The sequence below is a fragment of the Lepidochelys kempii genome, chromosome 1 (assembly GCF_965140285.1).
Source record: "Lepidochelys kempii isolate rLepKem1 chromosome 1, rLepKem1.hap1, whole genome shotgun sequence".
NCBI lineage: Eukaryota > Metazoa > Chordata > Testudines > Cheloniidae > Lepidochelys > Lepidochelys kempii.
This window is the reverse complement of record NC_136380.1, coordinates 56562549-56580458: the sequence shown is the minus strand read 5'-3', so window position 1 is coordinate 56580458 and position 17910 is coordinate 56562549. Positions and strand designations below refer to the sequence as shown.

Here is a 17910-nt window from a genome sequence, read left to right as displayed (position 1 = left end):
GTTGAAATAACAAACCCTGCTTTGAGTTTTTAGCACAAAAAGTATGGAAAGTGTAGCTGAAGAAAAATGCATTCCCTCCATCAGCTCCAACATTTTTGAAAAATGTTAGCCCAACGAACGTAATCAGACTTAAAAACAAAAATCTCATTGACATGCAAGTCAAGTATGAGACATTGCTGCCCAAATATGGATTTTCAAAAAGGTAATCAGGAGCCAGAGAAACAGAGCAACAACAGTGTAAGAGTAAAGTCCAAACAGGGCTTACTACCTCCAACCCCTTAGATCCAGAACTGAGCAGGTGACCCTATCTGGGTGGCCCGGGACTCACCCAACTCCATTCCCAACCGACATGGGTTTGGAGGGTGGGACAGAGAACTGGCAAAGTCAACCACCAGAGATGCTTATTATTCATTATTTGTATTACTAGGGCACCTAAGTGCTACAATCAGGGACCAGGATCCTGTAGTGCTAGGTGCTGTACAAACAGAATAAAAAATATGGTCCCTGCCAACTGCCCCTAAAACAAACACTTCCTTTCACAGAAGTGATTTTTGCAACCCCCTGAACATCAGTGATGACTACTTTCTTCATTTAAAATCTGGACATTTCCCTCTGATGATTGCCTGCTTACTCAGACCTCTTCTGCCCTTCACCCTCAGTGGCCCCCCCCCCCCCAACTCTTTGTCTGCCTTCCTATGTTCCCCCCACCAGTTCGTCATAATGTATTAAACACCACATGGAACTCCCATGGCCTTTGCCAAGCATTACCCAGTCTCTCTGCCTGGATGTTGCATCCCTTCTCTCCAACCTTTACCTATTTTTATGTGTGAGGATTTTTTGTACAGCTCTGTATGACTGAGGCCCTGATGTCAACTGGAGCTTTTTGGTGCTACCACGGTACTAATGTGTCATCTTTTTTAAAAAAAGAAAAAAAAGAAATATACTTGAATGTTGTAAGAATCATCTGAACCCTAAGACAGCTGTTAGAGTGTCTTGCAGATCCTGCAAAGAAAGGCACTACAGAGTATCCTTAGCAGAGCCAATGGGAAAATTTTCCACTGAAATTTCAAAATGGTTTAACTAGCTTTAATTGCTATGCGCTATTCTCAGAGCAATGAACAAAATATGGGGTCAGTATGAGAATATTATGCATGTGGGAGAAACATGAGACGTTACCTTCTGTACAAATTGTATATTTTTTGCAATATGAGTCTAATCCTCCTACTCTCTCAATTCAAGAAGAAAACATCCTGCACAGCTACATGAGACTATGCCTTTCTATAAACAAAAACAGATGCACAGGAGTACCTTAGAGTCTTATCTAAAGACTGCTGAACTCACCCAAGGTATTTGTAGCAAAGTTCTTTTCAAGTCCATCCTCTGTTAGTTCTCTTTTGTTTACCATGCAGCCTGCATTGTTTATCTGCAAGACACAGCTCAGTATTAAAAAACAAAACACACACCCCCTGCTTTTAGTTTGATCTCTGGTAGTGACATGGTATGAAATTACAGCTTGTTTCAATGCACCAGGGTGTGCAAATTGCAACTCCAGCTATGATAATCTGCCCCTGACAGTACAGTTGCTGTGTGAAAACAATCTTCACAAGGAAGTGTAATACATTTCATTGAAATCTGATAAAATTAACTAAACAAACAAGATTATAAGAGCCATCAGACATCATGGTGCCTTACTGCAGTTAGTTTTTGGCCCTTTTGCACACAATGAAGTAATGTGTGATTCGCAGAGCATAACTATTACAATACAAAAGCATGTACGGTAGTTTATCAGTTTCATCTTAAAGATCCAAATGACTCCACATCAGCACAGCTATGCATTTATGTATTCTCAGTTTGTTTCTTCTGTACCAGTGAAAAGTCACTAACATTTTACCATGTTTTGGTTAAGAACTAACAAGTGGTATACAGGTAATGTGTGTTTTCTCCATGCGACTCCCCATACTGGCTCATCTCACCTTCTGGATTGAGTTCAAGCTTCTCATCCTCCCTTCCAAGGTCCTAGAAAAAAACACCCCTACCTACTTCTCTGCTCATTTCCTGCTACTCCCCACAACCTGCCCTTCCCAAACACTCCATTTGTTCCAGCTGCTTGAACAGTAAGACACAGCCCCTGTCCCAAGGGTTGTATTCCAGAAGACACTAGCAATGAAGATCATAGGACTGGAAGGGACCTTGAGAGGTCATCTAGTCCATTCCCCTGCATTCAAGGCAGGACTAAGTATTAGCTAGACCATCCCTGACAGGTTTTGGAGATTTTTTAAGAACAGGTTAGACAATGATGGAGATTCCACAACCTCCCTCGGCAACTTATTCCAGTGCTTAACCACCCTGACAGTTAGGAAGTTTTCCTAACATCCAACCTAAACCTCCCTTGCTGAAATTTAAGCCCATTGCTTCTTCTCCTAGCCTCAGAGGTTAAGAAGAACAATTTTTCTACCTCCTCCTTGTAAAAACCTTTTATGTACTTGAAAATCATTATGTCCCCTCTCAGGCTTCTCTTTTCCAGAATAAACAAACCTAATTTTTTCAATCTTCCCTCATAGGTCATGTTTTCTAGACCTCTAATCATTTTTGTTGCTCTTCTCTGGACTGTCTCCAAGTTGTCTACATCTTTGCTGAAATGTGGCACCCAGAACTGGACACAATACTATAACTGAGGCCTAATCAGCGCAGAGCAGAGCGGAAGAATTACTTCTTGTATCTTGCTTACGACATTCCTGCTGATACATCCCAGAATGATGTTTGCTTTTTTGGCAACAGTGTTATACTGTTGAGTCATTCAGCTTGTGCTCCACTATGACCCCCAGATTCCGTTCCACAGTTCTCCTTCCTAGGCAGTCATTTCCCATTTTGTGTGTGCGCAACTGATTGTTCCTTCCTAAGTGGAGTACTTTGCATTTGTCCTTATTGAATTTCATCCTATTTACTTCAGGCCATTTCTCTTGTTTATCCAGATCATTTTGAATCATAATCCTATCCTCAAAAGGACTTGCAACTCCTCCCAGCTTGGTATCATCCGCAAACTTTATAAGTGCACTCTCTCTGTCATTATCTAAATCATTGAAGATATTGAACAGAACTGGACCCAGAACTGATCCCTGCAGGACTCCACTCATCATGCTCTTCCAGCATGACTGTGAACCACTGATAACTACTGTCTGGGAATGGTTTTCCAACCAGTTATGCACCCACCTTATAGTAGCTCCATCTAGGTGATATTTCCCTAGTGTGTTTATGAGAAGGTCATGTGAGATAGTATCAAAAGCTTTAGTAAAGTCAAGATATAAAAATGACCAGAAATGGATAGGAAGGACCAGGATGACAACAAGATCTCACGGTCTCCCACCAGACATGTACACATTTTGATGAGTTTGTGTCTTATTCTTTAATCTTTTTGCTTTCCTCCATGCCACCCCTTACTGCTTACATCCTCCTTCTCAAATTCAGAAGTAAGGATGAAGAGCAAGAGGAAGAGCTAACAAGAGGGCATGAAAAGGTTTCAGGTTAGGGGCACTACCCACTTACTCCTGTACTCTGCCCTCACCTTCCACACAAACACACTCCACCTTCCAGGTCTTTGGCAGGTAAATTGCACTAATTTAGGCTCTGATCCTGCAACTGCATCCATTTGGATAGACTCATGCAAAGTTCTACGGAAGTCAAAAGCGCTCTGTGCCGGGATCCATCTTTATGGACATTGGTGCAAAACTAGGGCTTTAGACATCACCTCTGCCTTCAGTCTCCTCTGTGCCAACCAATCATCAGACAGGAGAATGGGAGTAGAACAATAAGGGAATTTGCCAGGCTGTTTCCGTGGAGTAAAAGAGGAAATGAGAGCAAAGAGGTATGCAGAAGCGAAGGTGTGCAGGGCCCCGAAGGCTGCAACAAGGAGCTTTGATACAGAAGATGAGAAATCTATGTATATGAAAAGGGGCTGGACAAGATCAGAGAAGTGGACTAGGTGGATTATTTTGCAACAGAATTATACACAAATTAAGACTGCAGAATTAGAGAGGTTAGACTATTAAATGGAGAGATACAGATGAAAGGCTCCAAAAGAGGTACACAATTTAAACTTGCAAACTTACCAAAACATTTAACTTATGTTCAGTCTTGAATTTTTCAGCAAACTCCCAAATTCCCTTGGGATTAGACATATCCAGAATGTGCAAAAAGATACTCTAAAAGAAAAAAGGAATTATGTTACAACCAATATGGAAAGTCAGTGCTCTTGATTTTCATCTAAATGGGATTTAAAACTAGCTCCTGAAGTTATACGCAAAGATGCTCACACAAGGACCTGACCCAAGCCATCTGAGGTCACAATGCACAGTTTGGTGATTTAACTCTAGCCCCTAATAACATGGTGACAAAATTATACAGAAAAGCTTGCAAAATGGTGCACAAACTATGCATATGGCAGTTATCAGCGTGCTTTCATGAACACGTAAAAATAGGTGTATTCATCTAGTCAACAAAACTCAATTACATAAGCCTCCAAACTCTAATCTATTCTTACTATAAAACATGTTAGATCTTCCAGCATTGCACTGGCAAAGCATCTTCCATTCAAAGATCTTGTGGTGCCTTACAAGCATAAACTAATTATGCCTCGCAACCCCCTGAAACAGATGTAGCTAAGTCTTACTCTCTCCATTTTATAGAAATGACGACTGAGAACGAGAGAGGTTAAGTGACTTACCCTACGTCACACAGTGTCTGTGACAGAACCAAGAATACAATCTAGATTGCCTGACACCCATGTTCTAACCTTCCTCTTCTCTGTATCAAAGACTACAGGTTCTTCCTGAGAAAGCTACCATTTGATCATTTTTACATTACTAATTATGAATCTGCATGTGAATAACTCCAAAAGTTACACTGTAGACAACATTTACTTTTTTTTTTTTAAATCCTTTAAGAAAACTGGGACTGTCTCCATCAGAGAGGACTGACCTTAGATCATGGGGGTAAGAATAAGACTGGGATGTGGAGACTGGGATTCTGACAGGGAGACAAAGATGGGCTGGGCAAGGAAAATGGAACTGGGAGGAGAAGCCTGAGGGGTGGAGGTTGAAACCAGCTAGGTGAAGAGATTGGGACGGGGCAAGGAGCAGGACAGTAATGGGCTGGGAGGGATGGTGCAGACGAAGTCATGCCTTTGGGGAAGAACAGGGGCAGAAAGGTCTGTGACTATTAAGAACACTCCCTCCAGAGCCTGGAATGGAATCCTAGATTCCAGAATCCCAATGTTCCTCTACTGTCATCAAATATCTATGAAACCCACTGGCAAAATGCATCATTACCTTCTGGTGATGGTCCACACAGAGGAGGACAGCGCACTACTGCTATCAGTTATTCCACTAACTCAAGTAGCAGAGATCTGTGCTATGGAGCTAAGCATTCCTGCCCTGCTGATGCCCCATACAGGTATCAATATGATACCACATCATGGAATCCCCCCCCCCCCCCCCCGGCACACACACACTTTGTTTAAAAAAACAAAAAACAAAAAACCAACCTAGGATATTACACACACAAAGCTATGTTAACAGAATGTTATTAATGCCTGAACTAAGGTTGCTTGTGCAACCTTAATTCATCCTCCTTCTGTGTATGCATTACGATACATATGGAATTACATGATCACATACTATCTTTTCCACGGTACCCCCTCATTCAGTGCACAGGAGACATGGTGCTCACTGAACGAGCAGCTACTCCGTATTGCGTTTTACCCTCATCATTGAATGTAGGGCCTCATGCCTTATCTATAGCACACTGTTCAAACCCTGCTCTGAAGACAGAATTATTAGTTTCTTGCCCCTATAAAGTGACCCCATTGCACAGACAGGGGATGCAGGCAGAGAGATTAAGATCAAAAGCATCCACTAATTTTGGGTGTCTGATATGAGATGCCAAGGACTTGATTTTTCCAAGCATTACACAGCCCTTTATACAGCTCCCATTGACTCCAACTGCAGCTACAAGTGCTCAGCCCTTCTGCAAGTCAGACTTTCAAGGGGCTCAAACTGAGCACCCAAAAAATGAGGAACAAAAAAAAACAAACACACACACACACCCCTGGCTACCTGGCAAAAAACTTACTGCAAGTTCCTTGCCCAGCATCATACAGGACCGGTGTGGCAGGGATAGAATCCAACTCTCCATGGCAGCATTCAACTGCCTAAACTATAAAACAATCCTTTCTATTCCTGCAATCCCCCACCTCCTCTACTACTTACAACTTCAGCAACAAATGAGGCAGGGTTCCTACAGACAACTATCTCCCCCACTACACAATCCCAATTCATCCACAGGGCAGATCCACCCTGTGCACTGAATGAGGCAGGGCTCCTGTGGGAAAAAAAATAATGTGTAATAATGTAATTAAAGACTATTGCAAAGCATATTCTTGGGGGAGGGGAGCGGGTAAAACAAGTTAAGGTTGCAGAGGCAACCTTAATACTATCATTTCTTAACCTTTGAATGCTTGACCTATAGTGTTTTTAACTTAGTTTTGTGTGTGTAATTTAATCTGAACCAGTGGTCCCCAAACTGTGGGGTGTGCAGGAATGTTCAGGGGGCACATAGCAGGGCCTGGGTCAGCCCCCACGGCAGTGGGAAGGGAGCACTGGCCAGGCCCGCTCTACCCCCAGCCACAGCTCCTCTCCAGCCCCTTCTCTGCCTTCATTCCCTCTTGGCCCCCAGACCAACTCCTCCCCCAGCCCCAGTTCTGCCCCAGCTCTGCCTTCAGTCCATGCTCTTCTGCTGAGGAAGCCTTTGCTGTGCAGTAATGGGAAGGGGGCAGACAGATTCCATTACTGGTAAGGGGGCGCATGAGCACGACAGGAAAAGTTTGGACAGCACTGACCTAAACTGAATTGGGTTGACTGTTGGTGCTCTCATAAGTAACAAAACCGTCCTAAAATAAGGTTATTTTTAAAACCTCTGTTGCGTAATGGTCAAGCACATGGAAAAGGCTGTAATCTTCTTCCAGAGCAGAATCACAGAAGATCAGCTGGGTACATTTTTTTGCACAAGAGGACTTGAGGACTGTTATATAAAAAAGTAATTGATATACAACTATAAGCAACCAGCAGTTTTCAGAAGTGACACTCAGAGTCACATCATGACTATCCTCCACTATTCTGAAAACAATGTTAAAGTGGTAGGCATGTAATAAAAACACTAATGAGAATGGAGCACATGAAGGGAAAACTTTTGATGAAAGTAAAGTCTATATACCACCAAACCCTAACTTCTGAAATATTTTCTACTTAGCAGATCAAAAGTCCTGTGTTTTAAATTTACTTTGATTAGTTAATATGCAAATTCCTTGCCAACACAATGTCTGTAAATGTATGTTTCACATAGCATAATGGAGTTTCATTTATGATGTTAGAGGAAAATCCAACCCTCCTCATCCCTTAATAGCTTTCAGTCTCAAAACCACCACCACAAGTAATCTTATGATGTATCCCATGATGAGGCATTTCCAAGATAATATGTATGTGTTCTATGCAAGACTGAAAATAGTCACTGAGAAAGGACCTCCTCTTCTACCAAATCTTTTCTTTAAACACTCATTATGCAAGCAGAAAGAGAGACAGATGAGATGCTGGGAAAATCAGAAGAAAGGATTTTCATTTTTATTTGTATCACAGCACTAGAACCCTAGTCATGGTCCAATGTGTTAGGTGCTGTACAAACAGAACAAAAAGAGGTCCTTCTAACTTCTAATTCTGCTTCCCTGAAATAATCATGTGACCGGATTTTTTTTACTTTTGGGTTTTAGCTCCCTAGCACAAGACAGCTCAGGATTTCCTTATCACACTGTTCGGTCACAGATTAAAAGGACTTGAAATTGATTTCATATTTTCTGCACAGAAGGTTTTATCCAAAAGAGAGTCCACTCATGCTGGCAGAGAAGGTTGGAGGTGATTTCTGAGCATATATTCCCATTAACAGTTGTGGGAGTAGGATTACAGATCAATACTGACACTCAAAGAACTTTTCCTGATACCTTAGAGAAATGGTCTATACCTCTTCCCCTCTGAACAATTCCCTCAAGGTAGCAGGTTTTTTCCCACACTGGAACCTATGTAGAAGTTATCTAGTTATGTAACACTTGACCAATATGCTAAAAGCAGGTTAACGTCCTATGGGGAGATGGTCCTCTTCTGACAGAGCATTTATAGGGAAGGACGTCCTTGCAGACCCTCCATTAAGATGAAAGTGGGTGGGATAATGCAGAGAACTACTTATAAAATCTTCTAAGACTTACTGTTGGCAAAGTGCTTAACAAAAAACTCAATACTAAACTCACCTGATTACCAGTTTCTGTTGTTATTTCTCTTTTAGCTTCTTCAGCTCTCTCTGTATTTCGGCAAACCAGATGAAGTGTGCCACCTGGTGGAATTCCATAAGAATCACAGTTAATTAGGTGTTAAGTGAATGGGTGTGGGGAAAGGTAAGAGTAACAAAATGGTATTTGATTTTTTTAAATACAAGTTTCCACACATCCCAAGAGGAATACCTCTGGAATCATACCAGCTTAAAAAGGGAAAGGGTGGGGTATGACTGTATCAAACTGTGAGTTGTTTGCAGTGTTGTTGTAGCCGTGTTGGTCCCAGGATATTAGAGAGACAAGATGGGTGAGGTAATCTTTTATTGGACGAAATACTTGGGTGAGACAAGTTTTCAAGTTACACAGAGCTCTCGTAGCTTGACTCTTTCACGAACAGAAGTTGGTCCAAAAAGAGATATTACCTCACCCATCTTGTCTTTCAATTGTCAAGTCCATTTTGTACCTGTGTTGAAATATTGGCACTGTGACCACATCAATTTGGACTTGCCTGGGGCAGCCTGTTATGCTGCACTCCAGATAGCTGACCTTCTCAGGAAAAGTGTTTGACACCTCACTGAAGGCCATCCCTGAAAGTCATCAAAGTTGCAATCTAGGGCTATTGACTTTGATTGCCTCAACTACTGCATCCCCATAGTACAAGGCCTTTCTACACAGAGGCCTGCAAGTGGGAGGCAAGCATGGTTGCTGGATATGTAGCTTCAGTTTGAGTACAGAGAAGGAGGCCCTATATAAGAGCAGAGTTCTGCTCTGTACTGGGAGCTGACAATCACCACATGAAAGGAGAACTTGCAAGACAGAGGGGGCAATACAGACACTGCCCAGCCCGAAACACTGACGAACGATGGACTAACAACAGGGGGAAGATCAGACTGGGAGAGGGGGTGTCTCAGGACTTTTGCTGTTTTCAAAGATCTGTAATTCATGTGCTTTAGTCGTGGTTAAGAAATTCCTTTGCTAAGTCTGTGTTCTTGCTTTCCTGCCATATTGTCCTTGAAGGGGTTAAATGAGTCAGTCCAGAGAGACCACAGTCTAGGTAGATCTCCGAGGGCGGGGGGGGGGTTCAAGTGACTGTGGGCTTGGGAGGTGTTACTCCAGTTTCAGGGTCTAGGGCAGCTGGAAGGCAGCATCGCACATCCCAGGAAGGGCATCAGACATGAGGTCTGAGCCTGGGAGTATATTTACAGCTAGAAACAGTGACTAGACTCCACATAGATCCAGTTGGGTTGGAAGCACATGGTACCCAGCAACTGGATCCACTCAGACTGCTGACCATACACTAGGTTACAGGACAAACTTGTAAAATTGAAGTGTATTTGTATTCCATGATTTGCTTACAGGGATCCTTAATCCCTTTGATATGTACAAAACATTACCACTTTATCCAGTGGAAGTCACCTAAGGCTCTCCTGTCACATGTAAGGCAACTGTTAAGACTTCAGGCAACACAGAGAACAGAATCTACACAGAGCTCCAAGCACACCTGCTCCTTCTTTTCATTCTATAAGCAAAAATATTTTCTCAAGTAAGCACCACAGGATCATTATGACCTCTCAAAGTCTTAGGGATAAATCTAATCCCTTCCAAAGACTAGACCATAGCTAGTTCCCACTCAAATCACAAGCTTTGGGTAGGAACATGGTATAAGAATAGTAGTTGAAATTTTTTTGCATGCAATCAAGTAAGGCAGTTGCTATGCAGTTACTGCTGACTACTGTACAAATGCAATTGTCTCACTGTTACCTTGTCCTCCCCTCCTTTTGTTGGTCTTATCTACCTGTTGTCTCCTCACATTTTAAGACTATAAATTCTTTGAGGCAGTGACTGTCTTACTTTACTATGTGTCTGTACAGTGCCTAGGACAATGTTGTCTTGATTTATGATGGAGACCTTTAGACACCACCCCATAATATTTCTCAACTGCATGTTTATCAATACAATTTGTGGAGGCCCTCCACTCATTACTTTTGTTTCATGACCAGTTCTCATGGTAGAATCTGCTGAAGAACCATGCAAGGTGCATAAACCCCAAATATGTCCCTCTGAAGACAGCTGGGTTTCATATGAAACATCCTACCCCTGAAGATGGGAGCTAGAATGTTTTTAAAAACAGAATCCTGTGTTCAGGAGGATGAACACTTTTCCAGTTAAACTTCCATGCAACAAACTCCTTTCCGTATGATTGAGAATCCACACTTCATTAACATGGTTCAGTCATTAAGACCAAGATACAGTCCACCCCACAGAGCAGATGCTGCAGGCAAACTGCTGGATAAAGTGTACGAAAGAGAAATTGAACAGTGTGTAAAAGGTCTAGAGGGTGAAATTGTTAACCTGAGTCTTGATGGATGGAGCAATGTCCACAATGATCTTGTTGTATGTGCTTGTGTGACAACAGAAGGGAATACCTTCCTTACAGAAACAATTTACAGATCAGGAACTGCACACACAGCAGAATACTTACAAGAAGTAGCAGTAAAAGCTATAACAAACTGTGAAAAAAAATTCAAATGTCTAGTACGCAGCTTGATCACAGACAATGCTACAAATGTATCCAAGATGAGAAGAAATTTAGAAGAGAGTTCCAAGCTAACAACATACGGGTGCAGTGCTCACTTGATGCACCTCCTAGACAAAGGCTTCAGTGTTCCAGAAATAAAGGCAAATGTTGTTGAAATTGCAAAATACTTCTGTATCAACCACTTTGCAGCAGCTGCTCTGAAAAAAGTGCGAGAAAGCAAGCTAACTCTCCCACAAGACGTGCGATGGAACTCAGTAGTGGACTGTTTTGAGTACTAAATCAAGACCTGGCCTGTTGTGAACAACATCGTGAAAAAATAGATGGCACCGTCACACCCAAAGTTCTCAACATTGGGCTTCAGAGAAATGTGGAACACATGCTGAGTACCCTGAAACCTATTTCTGTAGCCTTGAACAAAATGCAGGGAAATAGCTGTTTTATTGCTGACGCTGTTGAAATTTGGAAGGAACTGAGTGAGATCTTAAAAAGAGAAATATGCAACGACGGAGTTGAATTACAAGCATTAAAAAAACCAAATGGGACATGCACTATCTCCAGCTCATTTTCTTGCAAATATTCTCAATACTCAGTACCAGGGTCAGACCTTAACTGCTGAAGAAGAGGAGTTAGCTATGACATGGACATCCAGCAATCATTCCTCCATAATGCCAACCATAATAAACTTCAGAGCTAAGGGTGACCTATTCAAGAAATATATGTTTGCTGATGTTTTCAAGAAAGTCACACCAGTGAACTGGTGGAAGTCACTTAAGCACTTGGATTCAGAGACTGTTGAAGTGATAATCTCACTTTTAACAGCAGTCGCTTCTTCTGCCGGCGTAGAAAGAATATTTTCCTCCTTTGGACTAATTCATTCCAAACTGAGAAATCGTTTGGGACCTGAAAAAGCAGGAAAGCTTATTTTTCTTTTCCAGATTATGAACAAACAGGAAAATGAAGGTGAAAACGACTGAGTTAGCTGCAGAAGCCAATATTTTAAGTTTCTCATGTTGACTTGGCTGTCAGTCAATTTAATATTTGTTTTTTAAATGTTTCATTTAACTATTTTAAACAATTTTAACAAAAACAAACCTGATTTTAAAAAACTTTAATGTTTAACTAAATTCAAAAATTAATATGCTTGTTTTGTTAAATTATATGTTTGCTGTTGAAGAAAAGAAATCCAGAATACATAACATTGTTGTTTTAGTTAAATAAAACAATTTAAAATGTCTGTCTGTTGATGTTCTCCTCCTAATACAGCATGGCAAGAAAATCCTCCAAATATGATTAACCTGTTGAATTGGAGATATTTATGAAGTCATTGGGAGGTGAACTATCTGCTTCAATTACCTTTGGTAAATGAAATAACCAATCATTCGGTTTCTGATATAGCTGTAAAGCTAATATGAAAAGTTTTCAAAATAAATCACTTTAAAAATGTATAGTGTGTACCTTCTAAAAATTAAGCCTACATCTATATCTATTCAGGTTATAACAACCAACAAGAATGCACTTTTATGTAGAAATCCATGATTAAATCAAGTCTTCATGACCAGTGATTTAAATCATGATTTAAATCAATTTGATTTAAATCAAATCCCCCCTGGTAAAGATCCCCAAAAGGTTAACATTGGCTTAGCTCAGTGGTTCTCAGCCTTTCCAGACTACTGTACCCCTTTCAGAGCCTGAAGCCCAAGCCCCTGCTGTTCAGGGCTGAAGCACATAACTTAGCTTTGCAGGTCCCCCAGTGGCATGGGGCCCCAGGCAATTGCCCTGCTTGCCTCCCCATAATGCCAGCCATGCACTTGTGACCCCCCAAACCTGTCCAGTGCCCCCTAGTGGTTCATAATCCCCAGGTTGAGAAACCCTGATCTGGATGAGTTGACTACCCCCTAGAAGACCGCTGCGTATCCCTGGGGGTATATGTACCCCTGGTTGAGAACCACTGCTTTATCTCACCTCTCTTTGCTATCTCCGTTGCAGTTGCTTTGCCAATACCACTGTTTGCTCCAGTAATCATGAAGGATCTTCCAGTTACGTTTACCTCCAAGTCTGCCGGAACAAAGTGTTTGGATGCAGAGTCATAGCCACTCCTGAATAAATCAATTAAAAGACTTGTAAATGACAGAATATTTTGTATCCATAAAAATACAAAGTCTTCAGTGGAAGAAGGAAAAAGGGAATCCACTACCTGGACTCAATTTAACTACTTATTTATTTTCTTTAGCTTTCTAATAAATATAACAAGTCCCCATCTATTGCTCTAGGAGTCTTCCATGTAACATTAAAAGGCACTGATCAGCAAGAATATGTGGAGAATATACACAGCTGGGAAATCGGTTTTACAATGTGAGTGTGTTACACACACACACAATAAAACAAGAATCAGAATTTAAGGCCAGAAGGGACCACAAGATCATCCAGTCTGACCTCCTGTATCTCACAGGCCCCCCAACACCACCCAGCACCCATACTCTAAACCCAACCACCAAAGTGAGACCAAAATAAATGATCCCCACCAGAGATTAGACTACTATGTGACACAGGCAGAGAACAGGTAGAACCAAGGTGCACCAGCGCTCAAGGTCCCTGCAATGGCAGGGAAATGATCAAATGAGATCTACTCAGATAACCCTGGCAAGTCACCTGTTTCCACACTCTGCAGAGGAGGGTGAAATCCCCTCCAGGTCACTGCCAATCTGACCTGGGGGGAAATTCCTTCCTGACCCCTGGTAGGAGGCATTCAATGAAATTCATAGATACTAAGGTCAGAAGGGACGATTATGATCATCTAGTCTGACCTCCTGCACAACGCAGGCCACAGAATCTCACCCACCCACTCCTGCAAAAAACTTCTCACCTATGTCTGAGCTATTGAAGTCCTCAAATCGTGGTTTAAAGACTTCAACGAGCAGAGAATCCTCCAGCAAGTGACCCGTGCCCCATGCTACAGAGGAAGGCGAAAAACCTCCAGGGCCTCTTCCAATCTGCCCTGGAGGAAAATTCCTTCCCGACCCCAGATATGGCAATCAGCTAAACCCTGAGCATATGGGCAAGATTCACCAGCCAGATACTACAGAAAATTCTTTCCTGGGTAATGCAGGCCTAATGGCCTGTGATGGGATGTTAGATGGGGTGGGATCTATTTACCATGAATATTTAAAGATCAATTAATTACCAAAATCATGTTATCCCATCATACTATCTCCTCCATAAACTTATCAAGTTTAATCTTAAAGCCAGATAGCTCTTTTGCCCCCACTGCTTCCCTTGGAAGGCTATTCCACAATTTCACTCCACTGATGGTTAGAAAACTTTGTCTAATTTCAAGTCTAAACCTCCCTGTGGACAGTTTATATCCATTTGTTCTTGTGTCCACATTGGTGCTGAGCTTAAATAATTCCTCTCCCTCTCCAGTATTTATCCCTCTGATATATTTATAAATTACAAGGTAGGAAATTAAAAACCAATAAAAGGAAATGCTTTTTCACACAATGTGATTGAACTGGTTGCCATGGAAAGGCACTGAGGCCAAGAACTCAGCAAGGTTTGACAAGGGACTGAACATTTAGATGGATAGCTGGAATGAATGGCAACCAACATGTTAGATGGGACATTAAACCTCATATTTAAGGGTTTAAGACAATCTCTTATTAGAGATCAGGCAGAGACCTACATCAGGGGCAGATTATGCCATATCTGCCTACTACAAGGTTCTTACACCTTCCTCTGAAGCAGCGGATACTAGCCACTGCCAGAGACAGGGTCCTGCAGCAGATATCCCTCAGTCTGAGCCAGGGTGGCAGTCCCTAGGTAGGGTGACCAGATGTCCCGTTTTTTATAGGGACAGTCCCATTTTGGGGGACATTTTCTTATATAGGCGCCTATTACCCCGCCCACCCCCGTCCCATTTTTTCCCCACAGTTGCTATCTGGTCACCTTACCCCCCAGGCAACATCTGCTCCGCAGCCTGCCCATAAAGTCAGTATCTATCTGGGTGGGGTAAAGGGCTAGGGGAAGGAGCTGCCAAGCGCCACGGCTTTGCCAGGGGCTCTTTGTCACGCGGCTCGCTGCCCGGGCCGATGGGGGAAGAGACCCCCGGGCTGCCGAAGGGTTTCGCAGGCACGGCGGGGAGCCCCGCTGCCGCCACGTGCGCCCAGCAGCCAAGCCACAGACCTTCGCGGCTGCGGGCCTGCTCTGTGCTCGGTCGCGCCCGGGTCGCCCTCCGCAGGGTTTCGGCAGCTGAACCCCCCACGCCAAAAACCGAGACCTGCTCCGCTGAAGAGCCAGACCCAGCCCGAGCCGGCCTGGCTGCCTCTGACAGAGGCGTGCCCCCGCTGAAGACAAGCGGCCAAACCCGCCCGACGGCTCAGGGCACGGCGAGGGAGAGGAGACCCCATGGGGCAGCTTTGCCTACCAAGGCTGCAGAGGCCACGGGCTCGCAACCAGCCCCGCCCCCAGTTGCGGCGGCCTCAGGGTACAGAGCCCGGGGGCCGGCGGGCCGGATCTCCCGCCCCGGAGCGGCCGGTACCTGGTGTACTCCCGCAGCCCCTTCAGGAACCACACGGTGTTCCGGTACCAGGACATGGCGCCGCCGCCGCCGCCGCCGCCCGGCTGTTGTGTAAGCGCCGCCCCGCCCCCGGGGTTAGATAAGCCACTGGGGCCGGGAGACGCCCGGGCCGAGCCGGTCGGGGCCCTTGGCAGCTCTGGGGGGCTGCTAGCGGTAAGAGGTCGCTCGGGCCACCCGAGGTAGAAGGTCTGACATCCCCGCGGGAGTGGGGGGGGCGGGGTGAGAAAGCGCTGGAGGTAGGAATTAGCGTCATCCCATTGCCGTCTCACAGCCAGCACATCCCTCTAGTTTGCTGCAGCCACGGGTCCAACTTTGCTAAAAAAAAAAAAAAAAAAAAAAAGGGGGGGGGGTATTTCAAGCAGTCTCACATGTGAAACCAACCTGGTCGCTTTCTTTACCGCTTTAAAAAGCCTACAAGCAGTAGATGTGGTATATCTTGCCTTCAGTAAGGCTTTTGAGACTGTCTCCCCTGACCTCATAAACAAACTGTGAGGAAATGAAACCTAGATGGACATAACGATAAATAAGATGGGCATAAGGAGTGGGGTTCTCCAGGGATCAGTTCTGGATATGTTTCTGTTCAAAACCTTAACGATTGAGATAATGGCATAGAGAGTACACTTATAAATTTAAGGTGTAGAAAACATGACCTAGCTAATGGCAGGGAGAGTACACTTATAACGTTTGTGAAAATTTAAGGTCTAGAAAACATGACTTATGAGGGCAGTTTGAAATATGATAACAGTTTTCAAGCATGTACAAATAAAGTAGCTTTTTACAAAAGCTATTTCTTACAATCTATACCTATCGCTAACTGCTACAGAGTTACATTTCTACATGTAGCAATTTCACATATACTATAGTGCAAGAAACTGCTGTCTGTAGGCATTTGCTACAGCCGATAGCAGTTTAATACAATCGCAGTTTCTTACAATCTAAACGTATCGATAAGTGCTACTGGTAGCACATTCCTACGCGGGGTAGTATCCTTCACTACACCCGCAGCTCTCTGCGGGAGCCCGCAGCCTGCACTGCCGCTGTCCAGCACTTTTTGGCGCAGCGGCGGTGGGGTCTTGTCGCTGAGGGCTCGTGTACTCTGGACAGGCAGAGACCCCTGCGCGGATACACACGTCTCCGCATCCCATCCGCGAGCCGCAAAAATTACGTACAAATCTCCGCTGATATCCGCGGATTTGCAGGGCTCTACGGTGCGGGCCGGGCTGAGGCTCCGAGGCATCCCCCCCATCGGAGCCTGTTCGGGGAGAGCCAGGCGGGTAGCTGTGCGGAGCCCCAGAAGACCCTCCAACGCTTGCTCTGGGCAGGAGCCCAAGCAGCCCCCGGCCCGTATCCCTGCCCCCCAGTGTCCCCCTTGTCCAGTGTCCCTGGCCCCCAGTGTCCTCTCTGCCCAGTGTCCCAGCCCCTCCGCCCAGGGCAGGTGGAGGGACCCAGGCTCCCCACAGCTGCCAGGGCAGCTCTCCCCAGCTCCGGCTGGCGGGAGGGGCAGCTGGGAGCTTCAGCCCGGCCATGGTAAGCGCTGGGCAGGCAGCTGTAGGAAGCCACAGCAGACCTTCCATCTGCCCTGGGCTTGGGGCTGAAGCAGCCCCCCGCCCAATGTCCCTGCCCCCCAGGCCTTGCGCCCAAGGCAAGTGGAAGATCCATGCCTCGGTTCCTTACAGCTGCCCACCCATCTCTTACTATCAGAGCCCTGCACGGATACAAAATTTGTATCCGCATCCACGCAGCTATCTACAGAAATGGTCCACTGATATAAAGCGGATACCCGTGCATTTGCAAGGCTCTAGGCAAGCAGCGCGCAGCTGCGGTGGGCCCTGATGTGGCCGAGCCACCTCTCTGGCTAGCACAACCTTGGGAGGACTCAGTAACAATCAGCTGGGCTTCTTGCTGGGAGATCTCCCCGGCTGTTCCACAGCACCCTCTGTGGCTTTTGACACAGTTGCTAGCCGTTGTAATAGCAGGTCCCCATTCCTGGCACTGGGGAATGACCTCCCAAGCTACATAGCGAGTCTACGTTATGGTTAGCATGGATTTTCCCTCTAGGGTGCTTTTGTTTTTTTCCCTTTAAAGTACTATTTAGCCAAAGATACTTAGGCAATGTGTTTTGCTATTTGATGAGTAAAAACAATGAGGCATCCTTGTGGCACCTTAGAGACTAACAAATTTATTTGGGCATAAGCTTTTGTGGGATATAACCCACTTCATCAGATGCATGGAGTGGAAAATGCAGTAAGCAGGTATAAATATACAGCACATGAAAAGATGGGACTTGCTTTACCAGTTGGGGGTTCAGTGCTAATGAGGCCAATTCAGTTAGGGTGGGTGTGGCCCATTCCCAACAATTGACAAAAAGGGGTGAATATGAACAGAGGGAAAATTACTTTTTGTAGTGCTAACGAGGCCAATTCAATCAAG

At 44.4% G+C, this 17910-nt stretch overlaps 1 protein-coding gene across 6 annotated transcripts in view; it reads right to left on the bottom strand.

The window, feature by feature from the left end:
• DHRS12 (dehydrogenase/reductase 12) overlaps window positions 1-15697 on the bottom strand; it is a 41219-nt gene extending 25522 nt beyond the window's left edge. For 2 of the 6 annotated variants that reach the window (XM_073343132.2, XM_073343149.2), the window contains exons 1-5: window positions 15442-15695; window positions 12870-13003; window positions 8348-8430; window positions 4107-4199; window positions 1342-1423 (exon numbers count right to left, since the gene is read on the bottom strand). In XM_073343132.2, the coding sequence (XP_073199233.1) occupies window positions 1342-1423; window positions 4107-4199; window positions 8348-8430; window positions 12870-13003; window positions 15442-15497 (448 nt within the window). In that variant the 5' untranslated portion in view covers window positions 15498-15695. The other 4 variants (XM_073343105.2, XM_073343115.2, XM_073343124.2 and 1 more) reach the window with 4 other exon arrangements.
• Between the last annotated feature and the right edge of the window lie 2213 nt (window positions 15698-17910).